This window comes from Myotis daubentonii, chromosome 2, assembly GCF_963259705.1.
Source record: "Myotis daubentonii chromosome 2, mMyoDau2.1, whole genome shotgun sequence".
In the NCBI taxonomy this organism is placed as follows: domain Eukaryota; kingdom Metazoa; phylum Chordata; class Mammalia; order Chiroptera; family Vespertilionidae; genus Myotis; species Myotis daubentonii.
Window position 1 is genome coordinate 23,730,974 of NC_081841.1, and position 27,828 is coordinate 23,758,801.

Here is a 27,828-nt window from a genome sequence, read left to right on the forward strand (position 1 = left end):
TGTGATTAATCACTATGCTTTAATTATGTTCAATTTGTAACAATGAAAATACATCCTGCATATCAAATATTTACATTACGATTCATAACAGTAGCAAAATTACAGTTATGAAGTAGCAATGAAAATAATTTTGTGGTTGGGGGTCACCACAACATGAGGAACTGTATTAAAGGGTCACGGAATTAGGAAGGTTGAGAACCACTGCTTTAAGACATTACCACTTAATTACCACGTGTTAAGAAAGTCCATCTTAAAAGTGTTGAAAGCAAAAAAAAAAAAAGAACAGAAAGCTATGCTTTCAACTGACTACTGAAACAAAAACAAAAACCACTTTCTCTTTCGAACTCAAATATCCTGTGCATATCTGCGCGCACAAACACACACACACACACACACACACACACACACACACACAAACACACAGGGAGAAAAACAAAGGGAAAACACAAAGGGAGAGAAAAAAAAGGTAGTTAAAAAGTACTCAGAATGGAGTCATGAATATTCAAGATGATAGTGTTATGCTACTGTTAGGTTATCAGGTCACAATTTTATTTTTAAACCTGTCCCCATCAGAGTTATCAAATTATTTTATATCCCCCCTCAACAGTATAGATGCTGTATTATACATAAAAGGCAGAAAACTAAAGGGAAATAGCTGATGTCCCATAAGCTGCTTCAAGAGTAGAATAGTGTTTGTCCTGACTGGGACACTCTGAGGGGAAAATAAAATGAGAACAGAGGAAAGAGTACAAAAGAATAGAAAGAAAAAGTGATGAGAGTAAGAAATGCAGCATTAAACTCTTTTGGGTTCTTCCAAATGAATAGCTCTGGTCAATTCTGTCATCACTCAAAACAAAATTATGCAAGGTAAAATACAGAAAAAAAGAACAAATTACAGAATTGTTGCTTCCATCTGAGGACAGAAAGAAGACTAAAAGTTTTTTGGGAAACTATATTCTACCTGTGTCATCACCAAAATATTCTAGTCATAAAACTAAGAGTGCATAATTATGAGCACATAGAGAGATTGCACTATCATGGTTGAGTGAAATTTAGTTTTGTTGCTAAAGGAAAAATAGTCAAACAAAAATTTGAGTGGAAATATAAAACATTTGCATCACCAGAATATAACCCCTGATGTACCTTTGCAGTTCCTCTCCTATCTTTGGAATCAGCCAGCCATTAATCTACTATCAATGGAGATGAATTTTGCTGCTTTTAGAATTTTACATAAATGGAACCACATAGTACGCACTCTTGAAAGCCTGTTTTTTGCTCAGTATAATGCCTTTGAGTTTCATCCGCCTTGTTGCATAGAACAACAGTTCATTCCTTTTATTGTTGAGTAATATTTCATTATGTGGATATATAATAATTTGTTTATCCATTACCCCATTGGGTGTTTCCAATTTTTGGCTAAAATTAATAAAACCAGCATAAATATTTCTGTTAAAGTCTTTCTGTAGACATTTATTTTCAAATCTTTTGAGGAAATAGCTTGGAGTAGAATTGTTAGGTTATATAGAGGAATTTTTTTTTTTTTGCTTCCCCTCTATTTTTGTGATTAACATGCAATCTGTGAGGTGATGGGTATGTCTATTACCTTGACTGTGGTGCTGGTATCATGGGTGTTTGCATATGTCCAAACTCATCAAACTGCACACATTAAATCTGTGCAGTTTTCTGTATATAAATTATATTCAAATAAAGCTGTGTTTAAAAGGAAATATATGTTTAATTTCATAAACATATAACATTGTCCAGAGGTTGTACCATTCCCATCATTAATGTAGAATAGTCCCAGTTGCTCCACATCAATAGCAATATTTGATATGGTAAGTCTTACATTTTAACTATTCAAGTAGTTAAATGATGATATCTACATGTAGTTTAACTTGCACATTTTTAACGATCTGTTGAGCATTCTTATGGGCTTATGCCAATTAATATATATATATATATATATAGTTGTGAAGTCTCTATTTAAATATTTTGCCAATTATTAGTATTATTTGTCTTGCGTTATTATATATATATATATATATATATATATATATATATATAGAGAGAGAGAGAGAGAGAGAGAGAGAGGTATATAATGAGTTGTAATTTATAATAATAACAGGGTAATATGTTAATTAGACCTGATGTCTTCCGGACGTCATTCCAGACATCCTTCCTGATGAAACCGGGACAGGAAGGAAGCCAGCCAGGGTCCCGGGTGCCAGAGGGAAGCTGGTGCCGGCAGCTGGAGGAAGGAAGGCCTACTCTTTCATAAATTTTCATGCATTGGGCCTCTCGTGTATAAATAATATAGAAACAATCATTTTGTCAGATACATGTATTACAGATATTTTCCACCATTTACAATCTTTTATGGAATTTCATTAGAATACTTCTTTACTGTTTTACCCAGGTATATGTCAGTTCTCCTGATTTCTGTCATAAGATATCTTAGTGAGAACTAGATCATTTTGACATATCTCAGAACATGATATCGCTATTATAAAGAATAGACTCATTACATTAATGACATTATGCTAATTGCACCTGGTGAAGAATAAGCAGTAAAGAGCCTGTAACTTTAGTATGATATTTGTTCACCAACAAGAATATGACCTCATGGGACCAATTTGGCCTAATAGATCCTAAAATTTAAAATGTACAGCAGCATTCTATCATAAACTCAAACGGAGCATATTGGAGGCTAGGCCTGAGCAATTCCAAAAAGGTAAACTGCACGAGCAGATGGCTCAAACTCCCATGGTATATTTCTGTATTAATTTTCTCTCTTCTCCTGAACCATGTACATATGCTTGGTGCAGGAGAGGGAAAGGGTTCGATATGATCACATAGTGGAGAAGTAAAAAGAAAAGTTTTCTCACTGAATGTGAAATGTATGACTGCTAAAACTAGATTCCACATTGTAGTCCCACTCATGGGGTTCCCTTGAAAGACAAGTGGAGTTAAATTAAATCTTTGAGTTAAACAGACATTTGGGTGATATATCTGGCTGTTCATCTAGCAGGAAAGATGAGTATCTAGCAATATAAATCTAAAATGACTCATATTCAGAGATTAACGGGTTCATTGACTGGTCAAGAACTCAAAAAGAACAAAACTAGAACATGAGTGACAAAGAGATTTGGGGGAGAAGTATGCGTAGGGATTATTCATAATGAACACAGATTATTAAATTAATTCCTATGTAATACCCCTAATTTTTGGTAACCAGAGTTGAGGACGAGACTTTCAGTAATCAGGTAGACAGAATGGTATGTGGTGTGGGCATCAGGAAGCCTCTTTCTCCAGACACCCTGATGTTTGATCAATGGGCTAATACAGAATGGCCATGCAACTGAAATGAGTCCTGTGCATGGGATCAACAAAGTTGTCTTCTACTACCCAAGGATGCCCTGGAACTGAGTGCCCGATGTGTCAAATGCAATGGCCAAATCTGTGTCCCAGATAAGATACCAATTCTGAGAGGGACAGCAGGCTAGCTTGGTGGCAGATTACATTGTGACTATCATATTGAAGAGGGCAACAGTGGGTTTTAATAAGATATACTCTCAACCCAATAATGAATTTGACTTCCTGCCCACAGATCTACTGTAGTAGCACAAGGACTTCATAGTATGTTGGATTCATCTCCCTTGTATTCAATTTACCATCGCCTTTACACTGATCATTTTTTGGAGAGTCACCTCAGACCATCATAGCCATACCTCTCTTAGGGATTTTGGACAATTATTTAAAATAACTGTTATGACAACTGACTGAATGTAGGCCTGGTATTACCTTTCCTCGTGCCCTCATTGTATGCTCCTCATCGCTGGCCTGTGATTTACCAATCGCCACTAAAAAGGGCTCATTTCCTCTGTGTATGCATGCGCAACACTGACGTGTGGTAAAGATAGTAACCTTTAAAAGTTTTATTCTTATCTAGCCAAGCACTAGTTTTGTTTGGTATTTATATACTTATTTCTCATTAGAATATAAAGATAGACAGTATGTTTGTCTTCTTCATTTTTTTCCTAATGTACTGCACACAAATGACTGGTCCATAGTAAGGGTCCAATAAATATTTATTGAAAAGAACGAAGCAAAATACCTACTTTTACTTTGCAGCATACAGAATTTTACTCAGAAGTTAACATGTCTATCCATTTTCACTCACCAACATATCCTGTGTGGTCAGACTATTTTTGAACTTCCTTTTAGTCTTTGGTACATCGTGCTAGCAGGAATATCCATCCAAGGCTGAAACTATTCTCTGTTTTCTTTTACTATTTTCTGGGTAATATCACATGAAAATATTTGAGGAGATGGAGACTGAAGATGGTTACATGAAGCTGAATTTCAAGGATCGCTTCAAATCCCAGCAGAGATCTAAAGGTAGGAATATTGTTATTTCTCACTCAGACTCCAATTTAAAATTGCATTATTCTCTTAGGAAGTCATTTACCCTTGAATAATTTTAAAGTATTAAAATTAACTATATTCTGGGATTTTACAAAATGGTCATATGTTGCCTAAGATAGGTTATTTAGACTCATTTGAGCTTCAACAATAAAAAGAGAAAACAACAAAAAACTCCCACAGTACTTTGTAGCCATGGGGCCATCGAAATGCTAATAGGATAATGCATAATCTTCTCAGTGTGGTATAATAAGAATACAAAGGTAACTTTCAAGTAAAAGGTCAAAGTTAGCATTTTTGTAAAAATTATTCCTCCTACAAAATATAAGATTCTTGAAGGCAAATTCTTGGGTATGATATCTGTATGAAGATGCTTACTATCCCCAGAGGTAAAAATCTAGTGCTGAGGGTGGGATTAACAGTGATCCTATAGCGTTATACAGCTTTAAAAGACATTTTTGTATATACATTTTGTATTTTATTAATCTTCTAAAAAGAGCCATGGGACTGGCAGAATAATCCATTGGGAAGGAGAGAGGGCAAAATAAATGAAAATATTAATCTTTGCTGTTTAGGATTGCTGTATCTGGTCAAGGTTGTTTTGTTTTCAGATCTGTTACAGGTTTTATAGACGAGTTTAATATGCAACAAGTTGATTTGGCAATGAGTTTAAAATTGCCCTTCCTGGTAAGCATGGAACCAGCTAACTTCAGATAAATATGCCTAGGATAGGTATTTCGTCATAATGTGCAGAAATATATTTTGAGGGTTTTTAGCTAAGTAGAGGTCTTTCTACCTTTGCCTGAGTGAAGAAATATTCACAGGCCAGAAAAAAAGGAAAAAAAAAAGAAAGAAACTTACTTGGGATTTATTTTGAAATACAGACAATTGAGTAGTAAATTTCAAAAGTTTTACAACATACAGCACATCTTATAACTATGTATTATAGATATAAAGGGATACACTAAGTCCATAGAAATCAATTGAGATGAAGCATCCAGATACATCCAGATTTGAGAAAGAGCACTCTTTTATTATGACTTTAATTATAACCTAGAACAGTGATTCTCAACCTTTTTCACCACACTCTTTTATTACACCCTAGAATAGTGATTCTCAACTTTTTCATCTCATGGCACGCATAAACCAATTACTAAAATTCTGCGGCACAACAAAAAATGTTTTTTTGTCATTTTTTAATTTGACAATCTAAGGGAAAAGAGGTAAGTCCCCTGACTAGTAACTAGTCAGATATTGCATATTTTAAAAATTCTTGTAGCACACGGTTGAAAATCACTGACTTAGAGCTATTTGTGAAATGTATGATTATGGTGATGAAATTAAGTGCATGTTTATTTATAAGCCAATACATATTGGGGAATAATTACCTGAGTATCAAATTACTTGACTTTCTCTTTGGCCACTAGCAAGGAAAATTGGCTAGAATGCTTCTAGATTGAAATAACATTCCCATAATTATGTTAAATAATATTCCAAATTCTCTGGAGGTTCCTCATTTATTCCTCTTTAAAGAGACAATTCCTGCCAACTCTGATCCAAAGTAGTACTACGCCAACGTTCTGTATATGCAGCATTGATTAGAGATCTACATTGCTTAGGCTGACCCTGATTCCTGTCTGAAAATTCAAAACCAGGGATATATAATATATCATATGTAAAGGTGAGATAACATGTGACTATTCCCACTACAGTGACTGGACCGTAATAGGACTTCAATAATGTTCCTTTCCTTCTTCTCTTTCCTACAGTGAGCCATTAAAATAAATAATACCCACAACATATATACATTTGGCACTGAACAATCCAAAAAATGAAATTAAGAAAAAGAGTTTCATTTATAATAGCAATATACATACAGTACACAATCACATATTATATATAATTTCTATTTTTCTATATGTAATATATGAAATATAGAATATGTATTATATATTATTTATATAGTATATACTACATAGCATTCTGTGTAATATAAAGAATATAAAAGATATAGTTATATTACTGTTATGTTATATATGTTATGTTATATAATGTTATGTTATATATACGATACAAATTTTATAAAGTTATATTATATTTATATAGTAATATATAATACACATAATAAATTGTATATATTCATATAATATATAATTTAGTAAATAATGCTAAGTTATAAAAAATATCACCAAACAATTTACAAAGACAGGAAAATGTGCTTAAAGTGAGTTATCACAAGAGTTCTAAAATTAATGAAAAAACAAATTAACATTGCAGATTTTGCCCTGCATGTACATTATTATGGCATTTTGGTAGCATTTGGATGCGTCGGGATCCTTATTTACCTGATGACAGTGATTGGCCTGAACTTTTCAAGTGAGTATGGAGTTTTTATTTATTTCTGCTATTTTAGTAGATAAACTGATCTTTAATTTTTCTTAATATCAAGATCAGCTCCACATTATAGTCCAAAATTGGTAAATTAAACTTTCTAGCCATATGTCATGTTACAAAATTATTTTAAATTTAATAAAAATTAAGAAACACTCAAATATAACATAAGCATTTATTCTGCATCTTTAAAAAAAAATTCCAGTGAAAAGTTGACTTATTATGTGCTTATTCGTATTACTTTGAAAAACAATAATTTAAATGTGTTAATGTGCTAGCTAAAACAAGGGGGGAGTATTTGAAAACCCTTTTAGGTGGACTTCTGCATCTCCCCCCACCCTTAAGTGGTATTCAATGTGTGTATTATGTGTTCAATCTTTTAAAAAACAACCAGACCAATGCATAGATGCATGGTTTCCACAGTTTTCTAAATAATGCAACTGAGAAGCTGAAGACACTTGATATAATAAAATGGGAGTTTCTGGAATAAGAAGAAATAACAAAAAATAGTATACAAAAAAGTAGGTATGAGGTTTAGGAATAGCCTCATCAATCTTGAGAAGGAAAAACACACGTTGGAGGTATCACAGTATGTAATATCGAACTATACTACAAGGCAAATGTAATTAAAACAGCCTGATACTGGCATAAGAACAGGCATATAGGTCAATGGACAAGAACGGAGAACCCAGAAATAAACCCGTGCCTTATGGTCAATTAATTTTTAACAAAGGAGGCAAGAGCATACATAGGAGTCAAGAAAGTCTCTTCAATAAATGGTGTTTGGAAAACTGGGCAGAAAGGTGCAAAAAATGAAACTAGCCCATCAAATTACACCATACACAATAATAAATAAAAATGGACAAAAGACTTAAATGTAAGCTGTGAAACCATAAAAAATTCTAGAAAATACATAGGCAGTAAATCTCAGACATCTCTCTTAGCAATAATGTTACCAATATATCTCCTAGGGAGGTGATGGCAAACCTATGACACACGTGTCAGAGGTGACATGCGAACTCATTTTTTTGGTTGATTTTCCTTTGTTAAATGGCATTTAAATATATAAAATAAATATCAAAAATATAAGTCTTTGTTTTACTATGGTTGCAAATATCAAAAAATTTCTATATGTGACATGGCACCAGAGTTAAGTTAGGGTTTTTCAAAATGCTGACACGCTGAACTCAAAAGATTCATCATCATTGTCCTAGGGCAAAGGAAACAAAGGGAAAAATAAACAAATTTGACTAAAAAGCTTCACCACCGCAAAATAAACCATCAACAAAATGGAAAGGACCCCACTGCATGGGAGAACATATTTGCCAGTGATATATCTGATAAGGGATTAATTTCCAAAATATACAAAGAATTTATACAACTTAACACCAGGAACTTTTCAAGTGAGTATGGATTATATTTTCAAATAATCCAATTAAAAAATGGGCAAAGGTCCTGAATAGACACTTCTTCAAAGAGGACACACAGATGGTCAACAGACATGAAAAATTGCTCAATGTCACTAATCAGTAGAAAGATGTAAATTAAATCCACAATGAGATACAACCTCAAACCTGCCAGAAAAGCTATCATTAATATACCAACAAACAACAAGTACTGGCCAGGATGTGGAGAAAAGGAAACCTGGGTGGAGGTGGGCAAAGGGGTGGGGGTGGGGGGGCATCTATAATAGTGTCAACAATTAAAAAAGGGAATGAATGCAATATTTAGAATTGTGATTAACACTCAAAGGAATAAAAATAGATATGCTTTTAAAATGGCTAATTCTGGGGAAAGAGAGGAGCAGAAGCTTAGTATAAGATAAGGACTTTGTTTTTATTTGCATGTCTTTTTATCTTATGTTAGCATTTTTATTCTCATATACCTAAATTGCTATTTATTGTTACTCATTATATTTTTTTCTTTGCACTGAGTACAGATAAAAAAATGGATGTCTCACAGAATGTAAACATCAGCAGCCTAGCAGGTAACGTTTGTTTGTTGTTTGGCTGGTTTCGTCTGTAATGTGCTTCTCTATGTTTGAATCAAGAAATTTCAACCAACTGGTCATATAAATTTAGGCAAATTAAATATCAAGTTTTTTAAAAACTTTCAAATGATGATATGATAACTATGCCATAGAATATCTAGTATAGTTTAAACCAGCTGTGATGGTTAATTTTGTGTGTCAACCTGACCTGGCCATGCATGATATCCAATATTTGGTCTAACACTAGTCCAGATGTTGCTGTGAAAGTACTTTTTAGAAATACTAGCATTTAAATCAGTAGATTTTAGTAAAACAGATTATCCATCCTTTGCTAAATGACACCTAAATGTTATGTCTGCAAGGTGGCAGAAATTATGACTGGTTGATTCAACATTTTTATACCTTACAATGTGGTCACCCTGTTAATTCTAGTAATCATCTGTCACCTTGAAAACCTGTCACATTATTTTTTATTAAATTTTTTTTCCCTTTTCACCCATCTCCCCATCCCCTCCCTTTTGGTAACCATCCCTTTGGTCTGATTCTATGAGTCCAGTTTTGTTTTATTTTGATTTTAGATTCTACGTATAAGTGAAACCATACAATATTGGTCTTTCTCTGCCTGACTTATTTAACTTAGCATAATATCCTCCATATCCATTCAAGTTGTCACAAATGGCAAGATTTCATTCTCTATAATAACTGCATAATATTCCTTGGTATATATACACCACATATAAAGGCTTTGTTTTTGAAGTGGAAGTACAATTGAACATTAAGAGGTAAGTTAATTTAGAGCAGTGGTTGCCAATGTGGGGCACATGCCCCACAGGAGGGCAATTTAATTTTTAAGGGGGGCAATTCGAGAGTGAGTTATTAACAGTGACATTTTTGCATTTCTAATGGTTCTTGGAGCCTCATGTACAGTATATAAATATATATTGTGACATATTTATGCATTTCAGTTCTCTATTATATGTTTTGAAACTATTTGCTATTTTTTCATATCATTTCATATTATTATTATTTTTTTAATTTCTTAGTGATTTCTTCCTCAGTACTTCAACTGTCCTCTTGTTCTTTTATTTTTCTCTTTCATGGATGCCATGTTCTTTGGAAGCTTGTTTAGACCAAGTCAATGGCCTTTTAGGCTTCCTCCATGTGAATAGGAGTTCACTATTGAATAATAAGAATGATATGTCAGGGGAGAAGGGGTGAGCATCAGGATTTTAGAGATGCTTAGGTGGGGCATGGCCAAAAAAAAAAGGTTGGGAACCACTGATTTAGATTATGCAAATGAAAGCAAAACTATTGAAGGCCAAGGGAACAGTATAAAGGGAAAACACAGGAGGATATACTAGTATATATCCAATGCAATGGAGTAAGAAATGGTGGTGGTGAGTAATCTCAGAGAAATGAAGTGCCAGTTATAAAGAAAACCTTGAGAGAAAGGAATTAAAATCAAATAATAGATGGACTTAAACAACAGGCTTTTACTTTTTCAGTTAATAATAAACAATCAAAATATTATACATTTTTCTCTTCTAACTATAGAGGTCAGACTTTACAAGCTTTGCTCTTCCCAAACCCTGTCACCCAAAACGCTGCCCCCAGTACTGGAAAGACACAAATGACTGAATGAATCTCATTTTTATTCTACTAATAGAGCTGCCTTTTAATCACAAAAAGTGAATTGGTAAAGGTCTATTTTCCAAGTCGATCACATTAGATACTATTCATACTTTCTCTATTAACTGTAGACTTTACTTAACTTTTTCTTCATACATTTTCTTTCAGGAAATAATCATATATGCCCAAATGACTGGCTGCTGAATGAAGGGAAGTGTTACAAGTTTTCAAATTTTTCTAAAACTTGGAATGAGAGTCAGCGTGATTGTTCAAAGCTCCAGGCACATTTGCCCGTGATTCACAATTTCAAAGAGCTGGTGAGGAGTCAAAAACAGGGTCTAAGTGCCCAAGGAAAAATTCTAGGTGCAATTCTAAAAAGTGTGGGTGGTTTATAGTCATTGATTTGAACATCCATGAGCCCTAATATAATTACTATTGTTTATGATTTAAAAACCGCTATTATTTATGAAAGAAAAATATTATTTTCTTTATCAAGTACCTTACTCTGGCACATTCCTGTACTCTACAGAAGGCATTGACATGTTTTTGAATAAATGAATGAATGAATATACTGTTTTGTCTCTAGGAATTCATACAGAAGAGTTTAAAACCTGGATTTCCTAGTTGGATTGGATTATATATTATGTCCCCAGGAAAGCAATGGATGTGGATAAGTGAACACCCACTTGTGGAACTAAAAAAGTAAGTAGTGATTTGAAGCAAAGGGATGGTGTAATGATGCTGTTTTCCTTGAGTTTCAAGATTTTTCTTTCTTCCTTCTTACCTACCTTTTTTAAAAATTATTTTTCTCTCCTTTCTTCTTTCTGTCTCCCCCTTTTTTTGGGGGGGGGAGAGAGAGGTAGGATTTAAATAATGTTAAGAAATATGATAGAGTTAGAAATGCTTCTTGAATTGATATCTGAAAGTGTAAATTTAAAATTCTGCCCTTAGAAAATTCTTCCAAACTTGTTAATATCAACTTGTTCATCTGTATGAAAAGAGGAACAAAGCTTTCCTCACAATGTTCTTGGGTGAACAACATAAGGTAACACATGGAAGAGTGCTTTAACATTCTTAAGTGTCATATACATTCACCGGTTCTCCTCTGCGCACTCCTTTTCTTTGCACGTTACACTACTAGAGCACCTGAGTCCTGGCAAGGTGCAGCAAAGCCATGGAGTCAGAGTTATTTCAGTCTGGATATTTATTTTCTATTCTCCATCGTCTTTCATGAATATAAAACTAAGGCATCCAGGACTATTCACTTTTTTTGGACTTATTTTGATTGTAATCTTTGAAAATATTAGTAAAAGATATGTAGGCTCATTTTACTTGAAAACTGACATATTGTTAGGGTAACACATCTTCTTTTAAAGCTTTAATTTAATTATTTAACAAAAATGATGTGCAGATGGTTATAATGGTGTTTGGTTTTTATATTTTAAACGAGAATCATTAACTAAAAACATAGTTAAGAAAGTAGCTTTCTCCAAAAATATTCTAACTGCACATTTTCCTAGTCCTGTTACACTATGGAAGTTAAACAAGGAGGTTAACATTATCTAAACAGTTTTACTTAACTTTAAAAAGTCATTCTTTTTTTCTACGTTACTGCTTTGTAACTCCCATTAATACGTTACATCTTTACCAAAACTTCCATTGTAACATCCAATTACCTTTTAAAGAACAGTATTTATGTTGCCACATAGAAAATTAATATATAGAAACCGAATTGAAACTGAAGTTCATTTAGAAGCCATGACCAGAGATATGGAAGAGGTACCAGTAGCCTGGATTAGAAGTGAATAAATATGAGGATTTATCTTGGGATAGAATATCCAGGACTTGCTGATATACTTAGGGGGAGAATGGAGAGGAAAAGAAGAGATGGGGATGCTTCTAGTCTTCGAGTTTGAGCTTCAGTGCTGATACTATTCCAATAAGAGAGACATTTGGTTGGAGGTTCAAGGGGGTAGGAGAGAGCTTGACCGGCAAGCAAATCAAGAGTGCCCAAATACAATCATTGGCAACATTTTGTCTGCTGAGGAGTTACCTGTACAAGCTTGGCTGGAGAAGACTTTAATAAATACAATCATCATTATAAATAATATAAATTGTCTAAAGTCGGCCCTTTATCTCCTAGTTTTTCAGTGATTGGACCAACTGATAGCATGAACTGTGCTGTCACAACAAGAAATCAAGTATATTCTGAAGACTGTGGCTCCAAATTTAATGGCATTTGTCAGAGAGATGTTGTCTGAACAATAAAAGCAAATCTGTGCATTTAAATAAGAAAGTGGAAGAAATGTGTATGGATGTTAACAGTGACTATCCATTTCTTTAGATAAATTTACTTCGTTTTCACTCAAATATAAATTTTTAAAATATTTTGTACAGAAATAAAACTTCAAAATAAAAAGTATATTAATTTATTTTTAGAGAAGAAAACAGAATTCCTTATTGTTTAAATGTCTAAAAAATAATTAAATTTAATCTTTTTCTAATCCTGCCTAATCCCCATGTGTGTTCTATTCCTTGATCTCTAACTCTTTCTAAGCATTTGGTAAGATAATAGACCAGGCACATAGGCTACAGATATGCCATTTTTTTCTTCATGGTGGGCCTTTACCCTAAGTTGACTATTTTCAATTTTATCTAAAAGAAATAAAACTTTCAGCTGGTAATAAAGTATTGAGATGTTGTAAGCATAAGCTGTCTATTTGTAGTAACATAATTTTGTTTTTAGTGTGATTTTAGAATTTATTCTCCTTTAATTAAATTTATTTTAAATATATTGAGAACTGTCATATTCCCTTAGTTTTCTAACTAAAATTCTATAAAAATTAAAGTTTATATATTTTTCACTCATTTATTTAAAACACATTCATATTACAAAATAAATACCAAAGTTTGTGTCCACCTTATAAGTGAGGTAGTTATTTAAGTTCAAGAAGTTGTGTATAGTTAATTCTAAATCATCAGGAATTTATACCCTATTAACTGTGACTCAAAGAAAAAAGAGATGGATGAGTTACTCTAAATTGCTAAGCAATTAACAAAATTAACTTGTAACTATGAACCAACAATAAAAATAAAACCTATATTATGAACCAAATTTAACACATCTATCTGTAATGCCCAATATTGTCTAAAAATTACTATTTTCAAATTTTCTTGGTTGCAACATGATGCATAGATGTAATATGCCCATACTTGATTACATGCTGACATTTGCCAGGATTACTTAAAGTCATTTGCTTTTACATAAAAGGAATGATAGGTGGGGTTCATAAAAACCTCCTTTTATCATTTATCAGAAAATTTCAACTGCAATGAAGGAATTAAGCTCCATTAAAGATATTAAGAAAGGACTTGTTTGTATGTGTTTACCCTATCACCTAAATACTCCCTTTTTCTCCAGAATCTCTATCACTCTATCTCTTTACTTACACTCACATTCCTTCTTGGTGAGTGCACACAGATGATACTTACCTAGGCAGGAAAGTAAACTCAAGCCAATATAACAAACACAGACTTGCTATAATTATTCAAATGTTCTGCAGGATTTGAATTTTATGACATAGCCAGGCAGGTGTTATAAGCCCATCCTATTTCCTTGCTCTTACTTGGAAAATTAAATTTTTATAAAAATCTATTGTTTGGTCACTTTTAATGTCATTATTCCAGTTTATGTTCTATAGTTTAAGCTTTGTAATTCTAATCTGTAATTCTATCAGTGATTATTATTGATAGAGTTAAGATCCTTCTTGGTGGATTTTCCCTTGTTTTTAGTATAAAATCAAAGTTACTATGGTTAGTACCTATAATAATAAAAGCATAATATGCTAATTAGCCTGGACAGCTGAATGATCTTCTGCACATTATTTCAGACGTCCTTCCAGATGAAGCTGCAGCGGTGTGGGCTGAGGCAGAGGTGATTAGGGGCCATCAGGCAGGCAGGCGAGCAGTTAAGGGCAATCAGGCAGGCAGGCAGAGGCGGCTAGGGGTGATCAGTTGGACATCCCCGAGGGGTCCCGGATTGCAAGAGGGTGCAGGCCAGACTGAGGGGACCCCCCCCCCCTGCACAAATTTCATGCATCGGGCCTCTAGTTTTATAATATTTACATATATAGAACACTTATATGTCTCTAACTTTTAAACTGTTAAGTCTTGGCTGGTCTATTAATATAGATCCATTGCTTTTCATAACCATCATTGCATGTAATTGTTTATTGTTATTTTGTTTGGACCTAATAGAAGTTTCCTGACTTGTGCACTTAATGGGCAATTTTGTGTCTTGAACTGATGAGGTTTTGACTGTAATCATTCACTCAATTTTTTAAAAAAATATATTTTTATTGATTTCAGAGAGGAAGGGAGAGGAGGAGATTGAAACATTCATGATGAGAGAGGATCACTGGTTGGCTGCCTCCTACTGGGGATGGAGCCTGCCACCCAGGCATGTGCCCTGACAGGGAATTGAACTGTGACCTCCTGGTTCATAAGTCGATGCTCAACCACTGAGCTACACAGGCTGGGCTCATTCAAGAGTTTTTAGTTCCTTTTGTCACTTGACCAGTTCCTATGCCCTACCCTGGTATAGTCTGGCACCTCCAGGCCCTTGATTCACGCAGAAAAGAATAAACAAAAACGAGTCTGAATGAGAAGAAAAGCAAGTTTTATTGAGGTAGAGAATAAGAATCTAGAACTCGGGTTCCTGGAGACAGGTCCAGGGTTGAGCCATGGTCTGGGTCCCCAGAGTGGATGTAAGTGAATTCACGAGTGAATTGCACACTGTGTCAGTCAGTTCTTGGGACTTTATGTGTTTCCAAGGGTGGGCTGTTTCTGGACTCTGTTGCACCAAATTCTGACTCGGCCTTCTGGTTGAGAGGGGTTCCTGTTCCCAATATGGTCCATTTTGGAAGTGTCATGGCGCTCATCCACCCCACCTCTTCTACTTATAGTGTCAGCTTTTAAGATTAATTTGGGGGTGATATTTATTGATGTTCTTTGTGAACGGTGACGCGGAGATGAGTCGGACAAGAGGATACGGAGAAGCAGAGGGCCACCGCTCGCTCAAGCGAGTAGCAATGCCCCTAAAAGCTCTCATGGCTTTTATTCAGTGAGTACAGCAAATAACAATGGAGTACAGCAAGTGACAATGATTAACAGGCATGCTTATGAGATCATCTGAGCTAAGTTATACATTACACTATTAATTTCCTATGATATACCAAGACCCTTTCCACCTGCAGCAGTGCACCCTCCCTGGCTTTCCATGCCCTCATGGACTATTTATCATGTCAAGTAAAGTTCTGCCTCTGAACAATAAGTCTTGCTTGCAAGACTTTGTTCTGACGTGGCCTGCTTGCAGGCTCCCGCCTTTTCCTGGCAGAATGTCCTCTTCTAGTTAACTTTTCATTCCACTTGTCCAGCTACCACTTGTCCAGCTACAGATATTGGTTAATAAAATTATACAGGATTCAGGAATACAATTCTACAGTACATCACCTGTATTATATTGTGACTACCATCCCAAGGCAAACTTTCTTCCATTACCATTTATCCCCCCTTTATCTTCTTCTCTGCTCAATGTTTCCTTCATCTCGGTTGTAGCTTTGATTTCTGTGACCACCTCAGGAGTGTTTCCTGACATGAACTGTTTCCCTTTAATCATGCCTGCAGGTGGGGGCTTTGATGAGATGACTGAGAGGCTTATCCTCCTATGATGCCCCTCCAGCTTCCTCATTCTACTTGTTGGGAGTTTTCCCTAACTTCTTCCTATCCGGCCATACTTTCACAGCCTCAGAAGTGAAAAATAACTTTAGTCTTTCACTTTATTTTTTGTATGCTCACCTGAGGATCTGTTTATTGATTTGAGAGAGAGAGAGAGGAGAGAGGAGAGGGAAACATCATTCTGTTTCCTCCTGAATGTGCTCCCACCTGGGATCTAACCTAAAACCTAGGTATCTGTCCTGAGCAGGAACCCACCACCTTTTGGTGTACAGGAAAATGCTGCAATCAACTGAGCTATCCAGCCAGGGCTAGTCTATTCTCAAACGGTGGTAGTCATTTCTCAGTTTTTTTCTCTATTAAAATCTAGGTTTGCTGCAAATCCACTTGATATCAACAAATCCCCTTGAACTGTAAACTCCATCACCATTCAGAAAAGCAAATAATCCATTCCCATCAATTTCAAACCTAAAAAAGGAACAACAAAAATCAGTTTGGAAACCACTTACAACTGTAACAAAAAATAAAATTAAGAATACAGTGATTTTTTCCCAGCAGGTGTTGCTCAGTGGTTGAGCATTGACCTATGAACCAGGAGGTCACAGTTTGATTCCTGGTCAGGACACATGCCCGGGTTGCAGGCTCGATCCCCGTAGGGGGCATGCAGGGAGGCAGGAGATCAATGATTCTCTCTGATCATTGATGTTTCTCTCTCTTCCTCTCTGAAATCAATAAAAATATATGTTTTTAAAAATACAGTGATTTGAAACACTTTATACCAGACACTGAGATCCATACTCACCCTTCACTGTATGTTACACAAAAATATGTGTTACATTAAAGAAATGGAAGATTGAATGTATTATTAGTGTAATCCGTAACATTATTTAGAACAATAGGAAGACAGATATAGGAAGGCATGGAAAATTCAATGATATAAATATATCTCTATTTCTATTACATTTACCTATATTTACCTCTATCTATTATCTATCTATCTATCTATCTATCTATCTATCTATCTATCTATCTATCCATCCATTTTCTATTTATCAATCATCTATCTATCAGGAGTCACTAAATCTAAAGGTCTCTGGAATTTTTTCTAAAGCAGTTTTCTCAGACTTATAGATACAGAAAACAGACTGACAATTGACAGAGTGGAATGGGATTATGGGGAATGGGTGAAAAAGATGAAGGAATTAAGAAATATAAATCACTAGTTACAGAATAGTCTTGGAGATATCAATTATAGCATAGGGAATTCAGTCAATAATATTGTAATAACTATATATGGGATGAGGTGGGTACTGGATATGTCAGGGGGCCACTCAGTAAAGTGCATGATTGTCTAACCACTATGCTATACATCAAAAACTAATACAAGTCAATATTGAATATATACTATAATTGAAAAAATAATAAATAAATAAATAAATAGCAGTTTCCTGGCATATTTTTAGCCAATGTTCCTTTTTGAAAGTAATAAGATTTATACATATATTTGGTACTTTCGAAACATACTGAAACAATCACCAAAGGTACTAATTATAATGTTGTTCTTAGTAGTTTTCTCTGCTGTTGACAAAAATTATCCCTTTTTTGTAATAAATATAATTCATCTTATCATACACATATCAATATTTAATTTTAACTAGCACTTAATGAAATATTAAGGGAGGAATACATGTATACAAAAGAAAATTAGTACAGTTCTTGTAGGTAAAATAGAATATAAGTGAGGAAACAAGATTCACTCAAGAAGTGCTTTCATAAATAAATAATGTTGCTTATGATGGACATTTGGAAAGTTAAAGACAACTACATGTTCTCTACTTAAATAAGAAAGATCTTGTAAAAATTTAAGTGGTTGGTTGGAATTTGCAAAGTAGTTGAATTTGAATTATCAATAGGAGGGCTGATTAGCAAGAGTTTGACAGTGAAAAAATAAAATAGGAAACAAATAAAATGAAAAACTTCACTGTCATTTACAAGGTAGAAAGAAGATGGGTTGCTATAGGGTATGTTTCAGTGTGAAAGGGCACATATCACAACTCAAACCATGTAAGTTTTTTGTGCAACCAGAAGAAAACCTTCCCTACTAAATTTGAAACTCACCAAGCATTGAATGTGGTGCCATTTGTCCATTCCCAAGGCTCTCCTTGTTTTCTGCTCAACCCAATCCAGTGCATAGATGTTCCCGTGTGCTTCTTCAAAAAATCCTTTCACAAAAATCAGGGCATAATCTATTTAATATTTTAGAGCACATTGCTAAACATGCTTCTCGCCTCAGCCAGGTTTTATGATTTACATCTTAATTTGCATGCCCTAATGTGTCAACAGCAACTAACAGCACAGATATTTAGTTTAGTTTTACCAAAAAGATTTTCGCTTTGCTCTTGTTTCTTAAATGTCTCTTGTAGTAGAGTGACTTTATCAAGCCACTGAAACTCTCTGATCTACCCTGTCTCGAATTGTCTTTAAAGGTAACTTCTGTTTCAACTTCTAATTCTAATGCATAAATCATTATTACCTTTTAGTCACAGAGTGAATGACAAAGGTGATAAAATGATATGATATGATATGATATGATATGATATGATATGATATGATATCTTTCTGGATGACAAAATCAGAAGCTAAGCAGTTTTTATAGGAACTAATTCAGCATGTTCTTTAAAGGTGACAGAGAACTAATGCTTATATTTTGTTTTCTGCACAGCTTTGCTCTCAAAAATCATCGAAGAAAGATTTCAGGGGGAAAGGGGTTTAATGGAAAGTATAAGTACTGTTAAAATAGTAAAAGCTCAGTAATGAAGTACTTTGACTAAATACCAGAATAAAAATGCCATTGCTGTTGTGTTTTCTCATAGAATCAGAAATCAAACTAACTTCTGAATACCATGTATTGCAATAAAATATATTGAGTGATGAGTTTAGTCCCTCTTCTCTGGGTTCCTAACTATTGGGCCACAGACTTATTAGTCAGCTTTTCTTTACAAACAAATAACTTCTGCTGTTACACTGAGGCCTGAATTCCAAGTCCCTTTTTCTCTGCCCCTTCATTTATTCCATTAATTGTCTCACTTTCTTCAAACTGTATGGATTTTCTTCACATCCTCGTCTCTAAATTTTCATATCCTCTGTTTTTTTCAAGTTTTCTCTACTCTGGAGAGAATGCCATTGTAAAGGTATTAAAAACAATCTATTTAATAATCTAAGAATGTTGAACAAAAATATTAGCTATCTGAGCAATATATATTATGACTAAAGACATACCATCACTAGATAATTTGCTTGTGTTCAAATACAAGTTCAACAAATTGTGACAATGACAATGACTGATACTTAATATCTCTGTGCTTCATTAACCTCACCTTTAAATGGGGATATGTAAATATTTACTTCAGAGGTATTAGTTGAATATTGAATGAAGTTTTGTTTTGTTTTGTTTTATCTTTATTTTTGAAAAGTATTAGAGATTTCCTACTTTCCCCCCACTAACCCTTTGGCCTCCATCTGCTTCCTACCCCAGGCCTTCACCACCCTATTGTCTGTGTCCCTGGGCTGTGCATATATGCATATAAATTCTTTGGTTAATCTCTTTGCACCCTTCCTCCCCTGCCTTCCCTCTGAGATTCTACAGTCTGTTCCATGCTTTTATGTCTCTGGATCTATTTTGTTCATTAGTTTATTTTGTTCATTCGATTCCACATATGAGTGAGACCATGTGATACTTGTCTTTCTCTGACTGGCTTATTTTGCTCAGCATAATACTTCATAGCTTCAGTGCTTAAAACATCATCTGACTTACATTATTGAGTATTAATTTTTGCCACTTTTATTCTCTTTTTGTACAAGCTTAAAATATGAAATGATTGAAAACTTTCCCCTTTTCTTACCATATCTCCAGGTGTATCAATTTGAACAAGTTCTGATCCCTGGGAACTGCAAAATATTTTACTGGCTGTCCAATTCTTAGTATCTCCAGAAAAATAGAAACACTTATCTCCTACTCCAATCCATTTTCCGGAACATTTTGTCACTTGGGGATGTTCTGATGTTTTTTTTGGAATGCATACTGAAAAAAAGAAAGAAATTATCAAAATTTTAAAAAAGTGTTTCTACTCATTCTGGTGAATCAATTTTACTTTTAACTCCCATGGTCTGAGGTTTGTAAAATTAGCTTCATTTATGGGATAGTGAATGAATTCAATTCTGTCTGCAAGGAAGACCATTTAGTGGCCAAGTAGTCTATTTTATTTTTCTGGCTTCTGTTTTGAGAAATGGAACCCATAAATTCTCATGGTCTATATTGACATTCTCTCAAAAAATGCATAAAATTTAGCAATCAAGAAAAAGACCTAGAGACCCAAATATAATTTAAGCCTCAAAGACTAAGGTAGCAAATGAAGGATTCATTTTACCTTGAAGAAATGAGAAGGTCATAGACAAGAGAAGATATCCAAGTTAGAGAATGAAACTCACCATAAATGATAACAAACTATTGAAACATAAGAGTTAGTGAAACATTTGTTCTACTTCAACAATATTCAGTGCCAAAGGAACCAGAATAATAATATATTTATCAGAAAATTATTTTGAGAATTTACTGTCTCAGGATTTTAGTTAGGTGCTGAGTAATGAGACTAAAATAAAGGTCCCTGCCCTCCAAATGTTTGAATAAGTTAATGGAACTGAAAAAGAACCAAGTAAATGTCCAAATGGAGGACCAACTCCAAAGCCTTCTCTTCTCACTCTGCAATGATAATTTACTTGAAATGATAATTTTATTTTTTCTAATACTCAGAAGTGGATCCAGGTACCAAAGATGGGTAATAAAATATATTGTATTTGATATTGTACATAGAAAACCCTAAAGACTCCATCAAAAAACTATTGGACTTAATAAATGAATTGGCAATGTAGCAGGATACAAAATTAACACTCAGAAATCTATGGATTTTTTTTATACACTAATAATGAGCTCACAGAAAGAAGAACTAAAAAATAATCCAATTTACCATTGTAACAAAAAAAAAATCAAGATACCTAGGAATAAACTTACTGAGGAGGTAAAAGACCTCTACTCGGAAAACTACAGGTCATTGACAAAAGAAATAGAGGAAGACATAAACAAATGGAAGAATATACCGTGTTCATGGATTAGTAGAATCAACATTATTTATATGTCCTTACTACTCAAAGTAATCTATAGATTCAACACAATCCTCATTAAAATACCAATGGCATATTTCACAGACCGAGAACAAACTCAAAAAATTCATATGGAATAAAAAAAGACCCCAAATAGCTGCAGCAATCCTGAGAAAGAAGAGCAAAGTTGGAGGGATCACAATACCAGATATCAAGCTGTATTACAAAGCCACTGTTCTCAAAACTGCCTGGTACTGGCACAAGAACAGACATATAGATCAATAAAAAAGAACAGAGAACCCAGAAATTGACCCAAGCTATTATGCTCAATTAAAATTTGACAAAGGAGGCAAGAACATACAATAGAGTCAAGACAGTCTCTTCAATAAATAGTTTTGGGAAAATTGGACAGATACATGCAAAAAAAAAATAAAACTAGATCACCAACTTACACCATACACAAAAAATAAACTCAAAATGGATAAAGGACTTAAACGTAGAACGGGAAACCATAAAAACCCTAGAAGAATCCATTGGCAGCAAAATACCAGACATATGTCATAGCAATACTTTATCAATACAGCTCGTAGGGCAATGGAAACTAAGGAGAAAATAAACAAATGGGACTATGCCGGGGTCCAACCCCAGCAGGTCCAGGGGTCCCCAAAGGCGTGGACGGAGTCGGCGAAGAAGGAATGACACAGAGACAGCGTTCGGTTGATCAGCAGCCTAGCCAGGATCTCCAGCCAAGTTCTGGTCTCGATCTCCAGAGAGGTTCTGCTTCGGATCTCCAGCCAGGTTCTGTGGCCATGTTCTCTCGCTAGGTTCTCCAGCCAGGTTCTGTCTGAGATCTCCAGCCAGGTTCGGTCACCAAGTTCTAGTCAGGTTCTCTTGCCATGTTCTATAGTCAGGTTCAGTCCAGGATCTTTTGCCATGTTCTCTCCAGTGAAGTTCTTCTGTCTCCAGGCTCCGTGTAGGTTCTGTCTTCTGAATTCTCTTCTAAGCTCTGTCTCCTGAGTTCTGTGTTCTAAGTTCTGAGTGTTTCTGTCTTGTTACAACTGTATTTATACCAGTTGATTCAATCCTATCAATCTCTATTACAAAGGTTAGGGCGTTTCTTATCTCCATTCCAGGGAGAAAAGATTATGTAGTTTAAGCATGATTGTTCGTAGTTAAAGGGATTAATTACCCGCCTGGCACTTAGTTGAGGGATTTTATTCCCTCCCTAACTTCAGGGGAAAATCCCTACCTAGGGATTCAACCTTTCTCTGAGAGGTGACCTTGGTTAAAACACAGCGCCAAGAAGGTGAGCAAACATATTAAGAACCGTATGCCATATATGCCAGGTCCCTTGAAACAGCAAGGATGGACCGGCTCCCGGCAGGACTACACCAAAATAAAAAGCTTTTGCACAGTAAAGGAGACCATCAACAAAACAACAAGAAAGCCCATTGCATGGGAGACCATATTTGCAATGTTATCCCTGGTAAGGGTTTAATCTCCAACATTTATAGGGAACTCATACAACTTAACAAAAGGAAGATAAACAATCCAATTAAAAAAAATGGCAAAGGACCTAAATAAACACTGTTCAAAAGAAGACATACAGAAGGGCCAAGAGACATATGAAAATATTCTCAAAGTCACTAATCACCCGAGAGATGCAAATCAAAATGACAATGAAGTACCATCTCACACCTGTCAGAATGGCTATCATCAACAAATCAACAAACAAGTGCTGGCAAGGATTAGGAGAAAAAAGAACCCTGGTAAACTACTGGTAGTAATGCAGAATGCTGCAGCCATAGTGGAAAACAGTATGGAGTATTCTTAAAAAGTTAAAAATGGAACTCCCATTTGACCCAGCAATCCCACTCCCAAGAAATCAGAAACACCAATTAGAAAGGATATATTCACCCCTATGTTCATTGCAGCAAAATTTACAATAGCTAAGAGTTGGAAATAGCCTTAGTGCCCATCAGTAGATGAGTGGATAAAAAAGCCTGTGGTACATCTACACAATGGAATACTATGCTGCTGTAAAAAATAAAGAACTCTTACCATTTGCAACAGCATGGATGGACCTGGAGAGCATTTTGCCTAGCAAAATAAGCCAGTCAGAGAAAGATAAATATCACGTGATCTCACTCATTTGTGGAATATAATGAACAACATAAACTGATGAACAAAAATAGACCCAGAGACAGAAGCATCAAACAGACCATCAAACCTCAGAGGGAAGGCAGGGGAGGGTAAGAGAAAGGGGTAGAGATCAACCAAAGGACTTATATGCATGCATATAAGCATAACCAGTAGACATGGACATGGGGTTGGGGGGGGGGGCATGTGCTGAAGGGTGGGAGTGGCTGGGGAAGGGTCAATGGGGGGAAAAGGAGACATATGTAATACTTTCAACAATAAAGAATTTTTTTAAGGCCATCTACAGGGGTGGGGGCAGACTAATAGGGGTCAATGGGGGACAAAGGGGACATATGTAATACTTTCAACAATAAAGATTTAATTAAAATATATATTGCGTTTCAACAGTTTTAAAAATTAAATTAATCAAATAATCAATGATATAAAGACATCTCATAGAAACCCTTTTCTCCAAATACTTGAATTGCAGATGTTTAAATCGATGACAATGAACTCCTAGGACTCTATAGTAACAGAGGAGACTGTGAGCAAGAAGCATGTTCAGTACTCTTGGAAATGACAAAGGAAACAAGAACCGAGAGTATAAACTATTGTACTTTAAGTGCTTCATTAAGCAAAACATGCATAGAGACAATCAAGTACTGAAGACGATTAGGCCCTAGCTCAGGAATAAAAATCTACCCTGTATTCTTTTCACAAAATAGACCCATAATACCCAGAAGAAAATGAATGTCTTCCTTTTTAAAAATCTACTCAAACAGAGAAAATTTTGCAACATTACTTATGCGATTATTTTGTAGATTTCCTTTCAACATAGTAGGATAAAAATAAACAAATATTTCATAGAGCAACTCTTAGTAATATTACTTAATCTTGATCCAAAATAGATTAAAGATATACTGCAATTATGGAGGAGTGTTGCATGGTGGTCACAATATTAGGAATTGTACCAGAGTCACAATTTTAGCCCTGGAATTTATTTCTAAGGGCCTACTCATTCACTCTGGCCTCTATCTCTTTGTATGTAAATAGATTTCATAATTATACCTATTTCATAGTCTTGTCAGAATTAAATATATTAAAATGTATTTAACCTTAGTTCTTTAACTCACACAAAGTACTCTCAATTCAAAAAAAAGTTATTGCCTTCCCCATGTGACTCAGTTGGTTAAGTGTCCCATGCACCAACAGGTCACCAGTTCAATTCCTGGTCATGGCACATGCCTGGGATGTGGGCTTGATCCGCAGTAGGGGGCATGCAGGAGGCAGCTGATTAATGTTTTTCTCTCATTAACGTTTCTATTTCTCTCTTTCCCTCTCCCTTCCTCTCTCTCTAAAATCAATAACAACATATTAATTTAAAAAATAGTTATTGCTATGGCTATCTGGAGGTCATCTGAGAATTTACGATTATTTTACTCCAAGATCAAGAACTACAATACAGTTAAGAAGATGACTATAAAACCTGCTGAATTGGTAGGAACCTGAGGACAAATCTCTACAAAGAAATTTATTACTCCCAAACTGCGAGAGATTCTGTATTAAGCTTGAAATATAAAAGATATAAAAGCCTGCTGAGCATAAGTAGCCATAGAAAGTTTATGAATTAAGCCACTCACCTGTAATGACCACTGGAATAACAACAACAACACCAATAATAGCTACAAATGCCAAAATCTTCCACATGTGAACTGAAAAAAAAATTAACATTTATAATAAAATTTCCAGAGAAACCATACTGGATATTTATTATTCATTTATCCTATATAATAAAACCCTAATATGCAAATTGACTGAATGGTAGAACAACCAGTTGCTATGATGCACACTGACCACCAGACATTCAATGCAGGAGCTGCTTCCTGATGGTCAGTGCACACCCACACGGGGAGCACTGCTCAGCCAGAAGCTGGGCTCATGGCTGGCAAGCACCGGCAGTAGCGGGAGTTTCTCCTGTTGCCGAGGCAGCACTAAGGACCCCTTGGGGGATGTCCAAGTGTGCCTAAGCTGGCAGTTGGACATCCCCCAAGGGGTCCCAGACTGCAAGAAGGTTCAGGCTGGGCTGATCGGCCTCCTACCCCCACCCCCAGTACACGATTGTCATGCACTGGGCCTCTAGTTCTTCCATAATATTTGGTCCAGAAGTTCTCATTAAAAGCATCTATCTCGTGGTGTTTTGTCTTGAAGGGTTTTTATTCTGAAAGAGCTTCATTTAAAACGAGTCTTTGAATGTGACATTCATCATGATCTCTGCTACTCATATTGATAATCATTGGGCTTGGTGGCAAAGAATAATGCAGAGAAGATATTCAAGTAGAATCTATGGATGTTTCATGATTATTTCTGGTATTACATTTTTCATTGTTTGGGAAAGGATGGCCATATATGAAAGATACTGGGAGTCACAGAAAATCACCATGATCCAACTAGAATTACCGAGGCATTTCATTAATAAGGATCAAATTGATGCCTCAGTAAGGAAGGAACCGATGGAAACCACCTCAGGATGATCTTAAATTAAACCTGGATGCCTTTGGGCCTTTTCAAAGTCTCTTGAGCATTTTTAAATAGAAGTAAATTCAGTCTTCACAAACTTAGCACAAAAAGCACCCGATTCTTAAAGTAGTAAAGGATACAATGGCCTTACAAAGTGCAAAGAAGGTAAGTGGCAATGATTGCTAGAGCAGTTCAGATGGGGTGAGGGGTGAGGAGATCACTTAGATTTGGAAGGCAGGAAGAAAGGCAAGGTTATTTCCAAAGCCGGAAATAGTGTGAATGGGGATCGTAATCAAGAAAGTATAAGGGTCATCAGTAGGACTATGATCAGACAAATGTCTATAACATATGTACAAATTTATAAACATCAAGCATTGGAAAGAGAGGACAGTTATAAGGTCACATGACAGAAGAACTTAAGTATAGGATACATTTTTTTTTTATATACTGTAAGCAATAAGGGGAAGAAGTTGAATGTGTTATGGCCGTACGAGTACATTAAAACACTAACACATTTATAAACTAAAATATAAAAGATGATAAGATTTTTCAAAATGCAAAATGCCAAATGTCTGATGTGAAAAAAAGAAATAACTGACCTACATATTACAGATACTGAAATAGTAATGTCAGCGTACGTAGACAGTTACAAACAAAAGAGAAGAAAGCAAACTAAGCCTAAACCAGGGAACAGTTTCCCACTCACCTGAGGGAAAACCCTGCATCCTGCAGGCAGGAAAAGAGCATTGCCGCCCAAGGAGGTGTGAGCTGGGTGGCATGGACGCAGGCAGACAAAACGGCGAGGAAGGAAGAGCCAGCTCTTTCACTGGGAGGAAGAAGCCAGTGAGGCAGCAGGAGGAGCCAAAATGGTGACCATGAAATGGAGAGCGCACCAGCCTGGGAAAGTCTAGGAAAGAGATTGGATTTGAAAGAAAGCCTACTCTTCCCGCCCTGCTTGGCCCCGCCCTGCCCCAGAGAAGGAAATATAGGGCATATGGAAGCTTAGCCGGGACCTTGAGGTAGCCACTACCCTATAGCCTGCCTGCTCCCTGCCTCTCCGAGTGTGTACTGTCACTCTGAGTGCTCACCTTTTGCTCTAATAAATCTTGCCACTATCACTAAACTCCTTTGTGAGTGTCCCTGGAATTCTTTTCCTGAAACACCACTGAAGAACCATAGCCTCCAGTAACAGTAATTAAAATAGAGTAAGCCTACAAAACTTTCAAGTAATAGCTAATGCTTGTACTATACATCATGCTCCAGAAAATAGCAAAAAACAAACAAAACATGACATCTGCAAGAGAGGGCATGTGCGCAATCACGTAGGCATACCTTTATTCACGTTAGCCAGGTGTGAGCTGTTTCTTCCCATCCTTCGGCTCTGCAGGTTGAGACAGGGAAAGCAATCTTGGTTATAGAATGGGACAGATCTGTGGTCACCAACTTCTTATCTGTAAAGGAACTTTTAAAAAACATTTATATTGGGATGTAATACACATACCACGAAATTCACTCCAACGGTCTACATCCACCAGCTTGTGCCCTCTCTGGCAGGTATAATACTCTACATGTTCTCCTAAATCTCTTATTACTTTACAGAAATGCTGCCCCCACCTCACTTACTTTAGTAGTTTTCCTCTATAAGTAGATTGTCAGCATTCTTAAACTGTCCTATGGTTTTTTTTGTTTGTTTTTCACTCACCCAGTGAAATTTAATTAGGGTTCTAGCCTGTTGTTACTAGTTCTGAAATGTTGGCAGTACAATAAAAGTAGATTACTAACTGGATGTTAATGGAAAAACAGAATAGATTCAAACTCATACTTGTTTTGACCAGAGATAAAAGTAGATT

General features: G+C 35.5%; 2 protein-coding genes across 4 annotated transcripts; one reads left to right on the forward strand and one right to left on the reverse strand.

Annotated features, from left to right (window-relative positions):
- The first annotated feature begins 4,264 nt into the window (after positions 1-4,264).
- KLRF2 (killer cell lectin like receptor F2) lies at positions 4,265-12,833 on the forward strand. Its single transcript, XM_059682175.1, has 6 exons — positions 4,265-4,398; positions 6,700-6,798; positions 8,753-8,800; positions 10,601-10,749; positions 11,019-11,134; positions 12,576-12,833. Exons 1-6 carry the CDS (start codon positions 4,311-4,313, stop codon positions 12,691-12,693), a joined length of 618 nt encoding a protein of 205 aa, XP_059538158.1. The 5' UTR covers positions 4,265-4,310; the 3' UTR covers positions 12,694-12,833.
- Positions 12,834-15,703: 2,870 nt separating this feature from the next.
- CLEC2A (C-type lectin domain family 2 member A) lies at positions 15,704-27,602 on the reverse strand. Of its 3 annotated transcripts, XM_059682172.1 has the most exons (7): positions 27,480-27,598; positions 27,311-27,359; positions 26,685-26,885; positions 25,102-25,173; positions 20,068-20,246; positions 18,284-18,387; positions 15,704-16,633 (listed from the first exon to the last, which is right to left on the reverse strand). In XM_059682172.1, the coding sequence occupies exons 2-7, from the start codon at positions 27,348-27,350 to the stop codon at positions 16,525-16,527; spliced, it is 705 nt and encodes a 234-aa protein (XP_059538155.1). In that variant the 5' UTR covers positions 27,351-27,359; positions 27,480-27,598; the 3' UTR covers positions 15,704-16,524. The 3 variants fall into 3 exon arrangements, with proteins under 3 accessions (XP_059538155.1, XP_059538157.1, XP_059538156.1); XM_059682174.1 differs by lacking the exon at positions 25,102-25,173 and having other exon boundaries at positions 27,480-27,602; XM_059682173.1 differs by having other exon boundaries at positions 27,311-27,594.
- Positions 27,603-27,828: the final 226 nt, after the last annotated feature.

What these genes read in the sequence shown, in the direction of transcription:
- KLRF2 (XM_059682175.1), top strand. Translation starts at nt 4,311, where the DNA reads ATGAAAATATTTGAGGAGATGGAGACTGAAGATGGTTACATGAAGCTG. An exon ending in GATTGGCCTGAACTTTTCAA is followed by an intron (nt 6,799 to 8,752) that starts GTGAGTATGGAG and finishes CACTGAGTACAG; the next exon opens with ATAAAAAAATGGATGTCTCA. An exon ending in CCACTTGTGGAACTAAAAAA is followed by an intron (nt 11,135 to 12,575) that starts GTAAGTAGTGAT and finishes TTTATCTCCTAG; the next exon opens with TTTTTCAGTGATTGGACCAA.
- CLEC2A (XM_059682172.1), bottom strand. Translation starts at nt 27,350, where the DNA reads ATGGGAAGAAACAGCTCACACCTGGCTAACGTGAATAAAG. An exon ending in TATTCCAGTGGTCATTACAG is followed by an intron (nt 20,247 to 25,101) that starts GTGAGTGGCTTA and finishes TCTTTTTTTCAG; the next exon opens with TATGCATTCCAAAAAAAACA. An exon ending in GGCACCACATTCAATGCTTG is followed by an intron (nt 16,634 to 18,283) that starts GTGAGTTTCAAA and finishes TTCCTTTTTTAG; the next exon opens with GTTTGAAATTGATGGGAATG.